Here is a 12652-nt window from a genome sequence, read left to right as displayed (position 1 = left end):
TGTGTAATGAGTACAAGCTAATCTAAACTTTCAAGCAAATTGTATTGCTTTCGCTAACCTAAACACTGCAGTTGACCACCGTTTGTAAATAAACAATAAATGAATTGTTGTTTTTGCCAATATTATTTACTTTTTGCAATACAAATATGTGCGCTGTTGCTGCTGCTAATGAAATCTGCGCGCTCTCCAGCGATATAATATTGTATGTCAGCGCACTACCAAAAGCTGATTACTACAATGATGTTTCAATAGCTTTTTATCAGCTTATAGACTTGTATTTGTTATTGATTATTTCTGTGCGAAAAACGAAAACTGTTACGAGTGCTTAAGTAGTATATTATACTATAAACTGTTTGTATGTATGTTTGTTTGTTTGTTTGTAACTGCAATTTAATTTTGTCGCATTTTCTTGTTTACTTTATAATTATCTACAACTATCTTTATTGTTAGTCAATAGTCTTTTTTTTATGAAAAATATATTTTTTATCAACTAGCAAACGTCAAAGTGAGGCATGTTAACACACACATGCATATATACTATGTATATATGTAAATATTATGCACTGCTGTGTCCCAGTTGTAGCCAACACTGTGTAAATATGTACAATATTTCCTATATTTTGTTTATAACTCAAGTCAGCCATTTGCGCACCGACAACGACGAACATACTTTCATAGATATATATATATATATACATATATATTATATTTACTCATAGTGGCTTCATTAGGCAGGTATATGCATGTGCTTACGTTTATCTCGTTTAGTACCTCGTAAAGTTGTTGATTTATTTTTGCTTACATTGGCACATCACTGTTAACGGAGTTGAGTTTTATGGGATTTTTTTTTTTTTAATTTTTTTCTGAATATGAAAAATAAGCAATTGAGTATGTAATTGCTCTTGTTGCGACAACAAAAATCATGTAAATTTGACATATTCGCTTAAGCTATGTATTTATTTATATTTTTTCCTGTTATTTCGGGCAGGTCAGTAATTGTTCCTTAGCTATAAGCTTTCAACTCGTTAAATATTAAGGTAGTAATCTGCTTTACAGGCTTCAAAAAATCGATTTTTTTGTTTTGTTTTAGATCTCTTCCAAAACTATCCAAGAATATGTCTTTAAAATTCTAGAGGCCAATTCGACATATTTTCGAAGCTAGAGCAGTTTTAGTGGCCGAGCGTCGAGCAGGTGCGAAGCGCGTTTTCTCGAGTTTTCATTTTCACAAGTGTTAGAAAACGGTGCCGACGATAGCAAAACGAATACATGTATGTCCGATCGAAAAAAACCAAAGTGATCTAGCTTTAGTATTAAATTATCATCTCTTTGAACTAAAAAAGTTGGACAAAAGTATTATTTAAACTACTTGTTTGCAACTTAAAGTCAATTTTTTATTTTCTTAAAATAGTGAATTTTTTCAACTTTTGAAAAAATTTGGAATTTTATAATTTCTTCGGTATTTTTTTAGTTCATAAAGAAAATAAACTTATAAAAATTAAAAAATAAATTTGGTTGGACTGTTTCAGATGCATCGCACGACCTCCATCACCGGCAGCGATTTACAAGTGCAGACTCCAGGCGCTCCAGAAAAATACTTACAACTTTGAAATTGAAAATTTCAATATTTTTTAATAATAAATATTGGTTTTTAAGGTTTAAATACTGTACACTATCGTCTTAAAATTCTGTTTACCGCAATTATTTCCTTCCCTTTCAAAAAAAAAAGGTAAAAAACGCTTTTTTTTGGCTTCTATAGCAGACTACCTGCCTTAATTCAGTTTGCAATCATACCAATACCTTCAAATGCCAAGGAAATACTTATTTTTGACTATGTCCTTGCGCAGTGTGTCAGAGATATGAAAAACTGGAGGTGTATCCATAAAGGAAGCGCCAAACCTTCTTAAGTTTTATATAAGAGAACTTTTAGTCATTTTTGCAGGTTAGCTGACTACGTTAGGTCTATAAAGTACAAACTCAGCGACTTATAACTGTTTCTAAGGCTCATAGAAACCTTAACTAAACACTGCATTCCACAACTCAACTTCAAAAGTTCCAATCCATGGACTTACTTTGAGTATACAGAAAATATTCAATAAAATGTTTAATAAATAAAAAATAAAATACAAAAATCTAATTTTCAAATTCAAATTTGCGCCTTTCAACAAATCTCAATAATCTAGCATTATCCGCGATATTCAATAAATATGTATTTAAGTCACACAACGATACAGTTGGCCATAATAATAATAATAATCAAAATGCTTTTGACGTTGACTTTGTATTTACGCGCATGAGTGGCCTTGCAGCAGCAGCAGCAGCAGCGCTTTGCACACTTTGCTATTATCTTAATATAACTATACATATATACCGTTGTAAATATGTATGTATGCGTTTAACTGCTATCGCGATTTTATACGACGTGCTAAGTGCGGTCAGGTGATATGGCATGTTATAGATAAATTGACTTGATTTTAAGTGCCGATATAATTGAAGAAAACTGAAACAACAACAACAACAAAAGCGAGTAAACGCTTGTCAGCGGCGCTAAGATCAAAGCGTTGCGCTGCCAGCGGCTATAAATCTGCTTTCGCTTTACTTTATAGCGTGGATTATAAGCATTTACTGTTTGCTAAAAGCAAAATAATTGGCGACTGACGCGCGCTAACTGATTGTTGTTGTAGTAAATATTCACTTGTTTTTTCGGCGTTTTTGGCGCGTTGCCAAATATCTAAGCGCAAGTGATGAATTTATGAAGAAATGCCGATTGAATGCTTTGATAATTTTTTATTACACGCCTTATCAATGCGAAAACAACTCGCGCAGCGCTGTCAAAACTGTTTTGATTCGCATAAATTTAAGCCCTGCCGAGTTCTCTTTACTGTTAACCGCGCAAATGTCTCATCGTTTGGGCATTAACTCCTCAAAATCACATTTTTCATACAAAAGTTGCTTGGCGCTACGCTTTAAAGACTCTTTAAAGACAACGCTGCGCAGTGACATTGCTTGTCAACTGGTTCAAGGTGTCTTGTTATCAACTAATTGTCATTCAGGTGGAATAGATCACGAAATAGTGACGTAAACTAACGAACTACAGTAAAGAATTCCTCAGCAGTAATAATGAAATTATTGACATTTGACCAAATTTGTAGAATAACAGTTAACCAACAATTTTTCCATTTTTTAGACCCCTCCTAACTAACTATGACTTAATCCATACTTAATATTGCGTAAATTCAAAGTGTGTACTCACCATTATTGGGCTTGAGTGGCAACTCTCCCTGATCGATGCCGCGCGCCTTGAAGACAGGTGCCACTTTTGTGCAGTTCGGCATAAACTGATCGATGACCGATGATTCTGCAGACAAGGCGTGTGGGTGTGGTATTTCGATGTCCAGCAAATCATCGGTCACGTTGGTATAACCTCTTGCGTTGGTGAAACCTTCTGCATGGACACCCACACAGAACAGCAATACAATTAGATACGACAACAACGCGTATGTGCAGAAATCGAAATGAAAATATTTTTTAGAAGCGGCTGCAGACCGTGCGCGCTGCTGGGCTTTGGAGATCATCGCTTTGCTGGGAGCAGCACTTAAAGTTCTGCTGAGACGTTGCATAATGCTGTGAGACGCGTCAAATTCACGAACTTCTTGAAAATGTGGCTGATTGTGTTAGAGTTAGCGCGGCTGACTTCGACACTTTTATCAGCAAAACTTGTGAGCTGCTATTTATTGCTCTTGCTACTGTATGCGTAACGCTGATTTTTTTTCTATTTTTGATTTTCGTTTTTTATCTTTCTACACTGCTTTTTTGGTGTCTTCTCGTCTGTGTTTGCGTATGATTTTAACACACTTATACACGCGCACTTGTATCGACAACACCCTAGTCTCGCGAATACGCTAATTGTTATTGCTTTGTATTGACACTACACTTGGTTGTTGTTGTTGTAGTTGTTGTTAATATGAATGTTGCATCATTATTTGCAAATAAATATTGAACGCACGCAAAAGTGTCTAACCGAAATGCCGGCTGTAACGTTGACGATGTGTACTGGGAGCGCGCCGCGGGGCTTTCCGGCGGGTTGGTTCAGTGTAAACAAAAAATTTTTATTTTTTTCCGAAATTTGCTACTTTTCGTGCTGTTTGCCGGTTTGCTATGGCAGCAACAAGGTTAACGACGTCGCCGCTGCATATATGAACACATGTAATTCGTGTGGCCTGTGCGGAGGGCTGCAGGCAGTGCTTTCTACGGGCGTATGTGCTGAGCAAGAGGGAGGTTTTGAGGTGTACAACGGTTGTTGGCTGGCTGGCTGGCTGGATTGCACGGTTACTTAGTGAGTTGGTGTTATGATTAAAGGCACACTTAGCGAGTTTTAACTGTGTTTCGAGGGAGTGAGAGGTGTAGCGTTTAAAGAAAAAATTATGGCATAATAATATTACAATAAATGCAAAATGTCACGTTTTTATGAGCACACGAGAATGTTTAATTTTCGAGAGTGTTTCACAACTGCATGGAATTTTTATAATTTTTTTAAACTGCGGAAATCACTAACTTAAAACGTAGCTAAAAACACACACACACGTCCGTTCGTAGATATTTTTTTTTTTTTCAAATATAATTGCAACAATGCTTTCGATAATCCGTTAAAATTTAATATTTTACGAACACACACTGTATAATTTCTATTTCATACATATATGTAGATTCATTAATGGCTAAAAAACACACTCTGAATTGAATTTGAAGCGACGAAAATTGCGTTCGGCAGGTAGACTGGTTGTTGGCGCACCACTACAACTACGAAGTATATCGCACAACCGCACCGCGCGACCAGAGAACAACGAATGAGCGTTGAGCGATGAGCGAACCAACCGGCTGGACCTCAATGAATTTCATTTTCCCCCAAAACGAAAACCATATGAAATCCACACACACACACAATTATAGGCAGACAGGCGGCAGCGCGACAGCAGCGAGCAGCAGCAGCAAAACAAACAGCGAAAACCGGAGTTATTTTGTTGCAAACGACAAGATACAAATGTAACTCGCTCGCACACAAACACACACAGACCTATGTATGTATGTGCTCCCTCACCTATACATATATGTCTGCATTTCACTGGCATGTGGAAATTGTGTTTAATTTGTTGTTGTTTTATCCATTTGTTATCGTCGGCATTGTGCGTATCTTTCAGATACACGCAGTCACAACTACAACAACATGTCGTTGTGCTCGAACATGTTCGATGTTGTTTGCTGCTCTGCTTTTTGTTCGTCTTCTTCACCTGAATGCAAGCTGCTGAGTTGTATATTTTAGTAAAGATGTGCATAAATCCATTTTGATTAGTTTTGATTTATTGTTGAATTAAGTGATTTACTGATTATTGTTGCAATTTCACGGCTTTTTGGTCTAAATTAAATTATTATTAATTAAATTATATTAAAATAAATATATTTATTTCATTTACCTTTATTTTTCAGAAATGTGAAAAATGTGAATCACTTCATTGAACACCCTTTTAATAAACATGCTGCTAAATAACATCGCTGTTAGTGTAATGTAAATGAGGGAATTTCAATATGTACATGCATATGTATGTCCAAACCTCATATGTGAAGGTACTTATATGTGTATATATATGTGCAAATATGATTATGTTTGTAAGTATGATTATTTGCGGCACCATTTCACAAATTTGAATTTTTATCAATTTTTGCTTAAAGCAACGATTGAAATTTAATGCTTCCCATTCCACATTACCATTTCCAAATACTTTATCTTAATTTCTGCACAATTAGAATCTGCTTCATAACCTGCAAGCACTTTCAATGCCGACTATGCAATTCACATGCTTATTATATTACATTTACACCAGCGCCAACGTTTGTATTTCATTTATTCCGACTGCGAACCGTGCTCTGCTAACTTATTATGCAACTTTTTCACATTTTCCGGCAAGATTTTTTAATAAATTAATGTTTTTCATTCACCGCAGAGCAGAGCTATTAACTTTCGACGACGCGAGCTAGGAAGCGACAATAATGGCGCCGGATATTTGACAGACCCATGGCTGCATTTGGCAACGAAATATTTTAAGCAAACAATAAATATATTCAGTTCAATTTATATATACTATTAAAGTCTAAAAGCAATATAATCGGCTAATTAATCATAGTTTTATTTATAATTAATAGATTTCATTTAATTTTAAAGGCATACAGTCAAAAAATCCACAAATATATTTTTCGCTTCGAAATTCACACACAGATGTCGCTGTACACTTGAAAATTATTAAAAAGATTTAAGCATAAAAATAAGTTTATTAAATGAATAAATTATTTAGAATATTTAAAATTAATATATAAAATAATTTTACTACGAATTTGGTATTGTTTTTTAATATATTTTTCAAAATAAATAAATAAAACATTTATTTTTTTTGTATCTAAATTTTATTATTTCTCTTTTACATGGTTACACCCTGTAGTCTGTCAAGTTCCGCCGCCATTAGTACCGCTTCCTTTTCACGCGAGCAAAGTTTTCTCAACGAATAGTGAAAATTATAAATTAATTGGCTTATTTGCAAATATATAAATATCTGTTCTTATAATATGTGCATTATAATAGTATTCAACATATTAAAGAGCAAAATCGGTCGTGGGTGTGAAGTGTTTATATTAAAAGTGAAATTTGTGCGTTTGTTCTTGTGCTGCTGTAAGTGTAAAGTAATTATGTGAAAATATTAGCTATATATATCTATTAAATATGTAATAATGTGGTTGAATATGCAAAAGTTCCTTTAATTAAATGTAAGTGTGAAAATATAATATGTGAATCAGGTGATCTCAGCAGCAAAGTTGGTAAGGTAAGTGCACGTCTGCTTGTACCCAAGGAAAGGAGGGTAGAAAAGTTATTTGTTATCGAAATTTTGGTTGGAAATGCTAATTAATATTTATTATATTTACTGTGCAGCATCGCTTGTGTTTGCCTTTTCAATAGCTGCAATATTGAAGAGTCGATTATACTCAACAAGTTAACATATAGGTTAGATTTGAAGACAGTCCCAAAGCAAAAACAGCTCTGCAGTGCGAGGTACGCTGGTTTTAAATTGAGTATGAACAAAAGATTTTAAATTGAGTATGAACAGAAGACACTGCGCCTGTTGTTAACAATCATTAGCCGTTTAATAATTCTCATCCGCTCTGGTTACCACTGTGTTGGCAACCTCAGTCCATCTTTTTCTACTGATCCCCAGCAGAAAGTAAACTCACTTTATTTGTTGTTAAAATATAGCACTTGTCCATATTCGCGTATTTATTTATATTAATAATGTTACTGCATTTTAATATTTACATGTGGTTAATTAAGTGCATTGTGTGGATATGCACGATATATATATATATATATATATATATTAATTAAATACTGTCTTACATTCTAATACATGTATGTAATGTCTTTGCAAAAACAAAATTATAGGAAACATAAGCCACTTACAGCCAGCGGAAAATTAAAAATATAATTCATTCTTTATCATAACTGGTCACAAAGAGTTTAAAATGTACTTTCTTATTGAGCATTTAGCAAGAAAGAAGCTTAGAGTAAGTATACCTATTAGAAAAATATACATACATATGTATGTATGTAGGTAATAGATTTGGGATTTGCTTTATAAATTAATTCCATACTTCATGGCAATTATGGCAAAATAAATTCAGATTTGCCATTACAAGTAAATCGAAAACTGTAAACCATTTTAGTTGACTTCCAGCGAATAGTTCAAATTTTATATGGAAAAGTCGTGAAATAGTTTTCAACAAAGTTATGTTTGAGACTTCGGCCAGCCGAGAGACTAGTACAACGAAATCTACTATTGCTTAGCATTGTAACAGCCGTTTGTTCAAGTGAGCGGAAAGTATTTGTCTAGGTCCGCTTCCGTTGCGACCATATTGATGGTGAGAAACGTGTCTCGTATGTATGACTTGCAGTGTGATGGCTCTGAAAACAAGAATGAAATAATTAATATATTTCATAAGCATGTAAAAGCTATAATTTCAAATTGAAAATCACAAATGCCACGTAACTCACCCAATTTGCCGTCACAAACACGAGTTGTTATTCTTTTGGCCAATGTTTTGAAGAGCTCCTTTGAAGTGATCTTCTTTTTGTAGTAGGGATTTAGTAGCTCAACGACAGATTTACTCACATCTGTTTTATGTTTAGCAGCATTAAGGCGCGCTTGTCTTTCATTTGAGGAGTGTTTCGAATTAGTTTCTGGCCTTTGCGTTGGTTTTCGATATTCGCTGCCTTTAGCGCCACTTTCATTGGTGTTGGAATTTTCAGCATTTTTGTTGTTTTTCGGCAATGCGAATGTAGGTTTACTACCGTTCATATCACTTTCGGACTCTTTCTTGCGCTTGGTTGCATGCCAGTCCGACTGTTTAGATGCATCTTCCGTCTTTAATGTGGCGCCGATTGTGTTCTTTGAAAGTATTTCCTTTTCGGTTGGTTTTGTGTCGTTGTTCGCAGCTGTTTCCTCGTCATTTTTGATTGCCTTTTTCTGTGCAGCAGCTTTATCTGCCGCTGCTTTTCTTTCTATCTCTTCTAAAGCTTTTAGCTCGTCTTCTATTTTCTTCTTGCTTAAAGCAAGTAGTTCCAACTCATCTAATGAATCTCCCGACTCCTCACGTTTCTTATCCGATTCGCTTTCAAACTCTTGCCATTCGGCACGTAGTGCTTTGAGCTTCTCTTTCACCGATTTCTCATACTTGACCGAATCCTCAAAGGCGTCCTGGTATTTGCATTTGGTGGCCGACGAATTCTCGTATATTTCCAGTTCGTCCAAATCTTCGTCCTTGTGCTTATGCTTGGAGTGGTGCTTGTGTTTGTGTTTGCGACGCGAAGATGAACTGGCAGACGAAGAGTCCGATTTGTATTGGTGTGAGGTTAATGTGGAACTTATGGATGATTTGTGATGGTGTGATGTTGAGCTGGACGCAGACTGATAGTATGCTTCGTAACTGACCGCGTTTTTATAACTATGCGTTGGCGATTTCTCCTTGGACTTGCTGTAGTGTGACGTTCTGTGTTTGCGTTTGTGATGTGCTTGCACGTCGTAGTACTCTTCATCTTCGTGCCTGGTGTCTGTTCTGGAGCTATCTGATTTGTTCGTAGTTGAAATGTCTGATTCATCACCGAAAAGTGTCTTTATTTTGCCATCATCTTTCTTAGTTGTAGACTTAATTGAGTTCTCCAACATCTCTTCAGCTGGATCATCCCAATCGTCGTTGCCAAACAGCGAATCCATTTTCGTGTCCGCCGGTTTGACAGTACGCTTATCCAAGCGGCTCTTTCCATTTTTGTCAGCATCATGCTTCTCCTCATCTTCGCTCATTTTAAATTCATTGGAGTTGATATCCTTGTCACTTATGTCCTCGAGATCATCATCTATTTGTAAGTTTGGGGAATCATTTTTTAAGGTGTCGTCTTTGTCGGGATCATAAGCATCTTCTTCTTTAACGGGTGTTCTTTCAATTTGATCTTGCTTCTCCTCGTTGGTCTCTGTATTTTCCACATCCATACTCTCCTCGCGCTCTTGCTTAATATTCCCGTTTTCATTACCTTCCAACTCTTGGCTCTCTCCACTGCTGCTTACCGGTGAACAGTTATCGCCTTCGCTTTTAATTCTCTTATTCTTCTCGAAAAAACTACCAATGGTTGTCTGCTTGGCAGTGTCCTGTTTGTAACTCTTTTTGTGACGCAGCGCTTTAGGAAGATCTTTCGTTGAGTTGTTCTTGGCTGTTACACTGGGCGATGATGGTCGCGAATCTTCCAACTCCTTTAATTTTCGCTCAAAGTACTCAACACTACCGCCCGTCCAGACGCTCTGCTGACTTGTTTCCGGACGTGCTACATAGGCTCTTAATATCGGCATGAGAAGCTCTTTGTTCGTTTGCTGGCGAATGGCTGCAAGCTGTTGGAGGATTTTCGGTTTTAGTTAATAGCAATTTGATTAGGAGAACTTGTAACACAACAACAACAATCGGTTCAGTACGCTTACCTCCTTTGCCAAGGCATGTCGATACATGTTGGTCACCTTCACCCTCGAAAAGCATTCATATTCTATGTCTATGGCAATGGCTTCAAAATCACGATGGCGCAGATCCCTACGCGGATCATCTTCCTTGCATTGTTCAACATTTAGCTTCAGCGCACTGACAATTGCGCTGAGATAGTTCTCACGTATGGCCGTCGTAAGTCCGGAAACTTTGACACCCGACGATGGTGCATGCTTGACACGCGTTATCTGTGATTTGCCCTCCTTCTCCACTTCACGCGCCGCATTCAATTGTTTGCGCAGTTGAAATTGCTTTCGTATGAAATTTTCAGTGTCGCGCTTCGCTTTCTTCGCCAATTGGTCGTGACTTACAGAGCTGTCGTCGTCAGAATCGCCGTAGTCGTCTTTTAATCTTTTGGCACCCGCGCGTCCACCTGCAAAATTATTTATAAATAAATTCAATTGTATGGACCTGAGTCAAGACCTGTTACCTTCATACAAATCGGCACTATCTTCCAATGAGACACCAGATTTGAAACGTCCGTCCATACAGAGTTTGTGAAACATTTCTAAAGCCTTTTCGATTTTCTTCGGGTGCTTACACACGTCACATTGCCCATTGCAGTCTGGTGGCGGATCACCAAAGTAATCGGAGAAGAGTTTATGGCGACAACGCAGACTCTCACAGAAGCTAACGATTTCATCGAAATTCTTCACAGCACGCTACACACAAACAATAAGACAATTTATTAATACTTTCCCTATGACTAATTGTTAAGCTAACCTGCGCAAGCTCCTGCTTTCCAGAGCATGTGGAATTCTTCGTTTTATTCACATCGCTTTGCAGTAGAAATTGTATGGATTTCACATCTTCACGCCCATAATACAACCGACAGTACGATTGTAGCCCGTCGCGTCCAGCGCGGCCCGACTCCTGATAGTAGGCCGCCACATTTTGTGGCACATCCCAATGTATAACGAATCGCACTGACGGCTTATCCACACCCATGCCAAAACTGTTGGTTGCACATATCACAGGGTATTCACCGTTCATCCATTGCTCTTGCACCTGTATGCGCTCTGCGCCTTTAAGGCCCGCATGATATGCCACAGCGCCCACACCTTGCTTCGAAATACCATATGCGACACGTTCCACGTGTTCACGCGTACGGCAGTACACAATGCCACATCCTCTCTTGGGCGCGGGCACAGCTTTGAATTCGTTCGCATCGCCGAAGCAATGCAATGCAAATGCGGCTAAATGTTGGAAATCATCCTCAATAGAGTTCTTAAACACTACATCATAGAAGAGATTCTTCCGAAAACTGGGCGTTGTAAACTTGGCAACCGGGTGCTTGAGCGCTAAATGCTTAAAAATATCCTCACGCACATGTCTTGATGCTGTCGCTGTCAACGCCATCCAAACGATATTGTCATATTTCCTGCGCAGCGTACAAAGTTTAAGATAGTCTGGTCGGAAATCGTGTCCCCATTGCGAGACACAATGCGCCTCATCGACGGCAAAATAGGCGATCTTATTGTGTTTCACCAACGTTTGCAAGAGATCTTGAAAGAACTGTGTGGCCGCCTGCTCGGGCGTGATATATAGAAAGCGTATGCTCGGCCGCATGGCTTTCAGATCACTGATCACCGCGTCACGTTCTTTATTTGACATCTTGGAATTCAATGAATCGGCGCGTATCTTAAGCTTACCCAAGTGATCAATTTGATCTTTGATTAGCGCCAATAATGGCGAAAAGACTATGGTTATTTGATTTTCGCACAGCACACCCGGCAGCTGGTAGCACAGCGACTTGCCGGAACCGGTGGGCATTGAGACGAATATGTCGCGCTTTTCTACATTAAATAATACACATTAGAAGTATAGACACTATCGGTTAAACTCATATTTGGCAAACACTTACTTTCCACAGCACATTTTATAGCACTTCGTTGCAAGTCTGATTTGAAGCTGCTGTGGCCGAAGTATTGCTCCAGCGCAGCGTTGAGCGCCGCATTCGCGTTGTCACCTGCACTCATCGTGTTCAGCTATGTGGCTGCTATTGTTGTAGCGTTTTTTCTACTTTCGGTAAATTAATTTCATGAAATGCGTGCTTTTTTCTTCTTTTCCTGACAATTTTTCCTCCACCTCGTTTCTGTTTTCGGCGGTTATTCTTTGTTTTGTATTTTGACATTTGACATTTCTCATTTACGGAGAATTTACGGAGAAAATCAGATATGTTTGGGCGCATGCAGAGTTGCATTCGTGTAGCTGATAAATATAATAAAATGAAGCGGATGACCCAATAGGAATTTGATGGCATTTTTCAAAAGATGGAAAGCTCCTAAAGAGCTAATAGAGATTGGTACTTTGTGGATGATGTTTATTATCTTCTTTATAATGAATGTTCCATTATAAAATTAAGAGAAATTGGACAACTTTGCCTGGAAGCAAATTTTTTTGGTTAGAGCCTCAATAAGAGCATAATATATCTTCCTCTCTATCTCTACCTTTATAAGACGTTTCTTTAATGAATCTATTAAGAAGGGTTAGATTATTTCAAATATTCAAAGGGGTGACTTTTTTTTAATTT

General features: G+C 37.5%; 2 protein-coding genes across 3 annotated transcripts in view; both read right to left on the bottom strand.

The window, feature by feature from the left end:
* Positions 1-4861, bottom strand: part of LOC105218316 (glypican-6) — a 96608-nt gene extending 91747 nt beyond the window's left edge. The window contains exon 1 of one of the 2 annotated variants that reach the window (XM_011193943.3): positions 3251-4861. In XM_011193943.3, the coding sequence (XP_011192245.2) occupies positions 3251-3617 (367 nt within the window). In that variant the 5' untranslated portion in view covers positions 3618-4861. The remainder of the gene's footprint in view (positions 1-3250) is intronic. The other variant, XM_011193866.3, reaches the window with a different exon arrangement.
* Positions 4862-7632: 2771 nt separating this feature from the next.
* LOC105218439 (FK506-binding protein 5) lies at positions 7633-12254 on the bottom strand. The gene is made up of 6 exons (XM_011194061.3): positions 11984-12254; positions 10843-11915; positions 10550-10781; positions 10062-10492; positions 8090-9974; positions 7633-7999 (listed from the first exon to the last, which is right to left on the bottom strand). Exons 1-6 carry the CDS (start codon positions 12096-12098, stop codon positions 7902-7904), a joined length of 3834 nt encoding a protein of 1277 aa, XP_011192363.2. The 5' UTR covers positions 12099-12254; the 3' UTR covers positions 7633-7901.
* Positions 12255-12652: the final 398 nt, after the last annotated feature.

Source organism: Zeugodacus cucurbitae, chromosome 4 (genome assembly GCF_028554725.1).
Source record: "Zeugodacus cucurbitae isolate PBARC_wt_2022May chromosome 4, idZeuCucr1.2, whole genome shotgun sequence".
NCBI classification, from domain to species: Eukaryota; Metazoa; Arthropoda; class Insecta; order Diptera; family Tephritidae; genus Zeugodacus; species Zeugodacus cucurbitae.
This window is presented reverse-complemented; position numbering and strand designations above follow the sequence as displayed.

What these genes read in the sequence shown, in the direction of transcription:
- LOC105218439 (XM_011194061.3), bottom strand. Translation starts at nt 12,098, where the DNA reads ATGAGTGCAGGTGACAACGCGAATGCGGCGCTCAACGCTGCGCTGGAG. An exon ending in GACATGCCTTGGCAAAGGAG is followed by an intron (nt 9,975 to 10,061) that starts GTAAGCGTACTG and finishes ATCCTCCAACAG; the next exon opens with CTTGCAGCCATTCGCCAGCA. An exon ending in TGTTTGTGACGGCAAATTGG is followed by an intron (nt 8,000 to 8,089) that starts GTGAGTTACGTG and finishes TCTTGTTTTCAG; the next exon opens with AGCCATCACACTGCAAGTCA.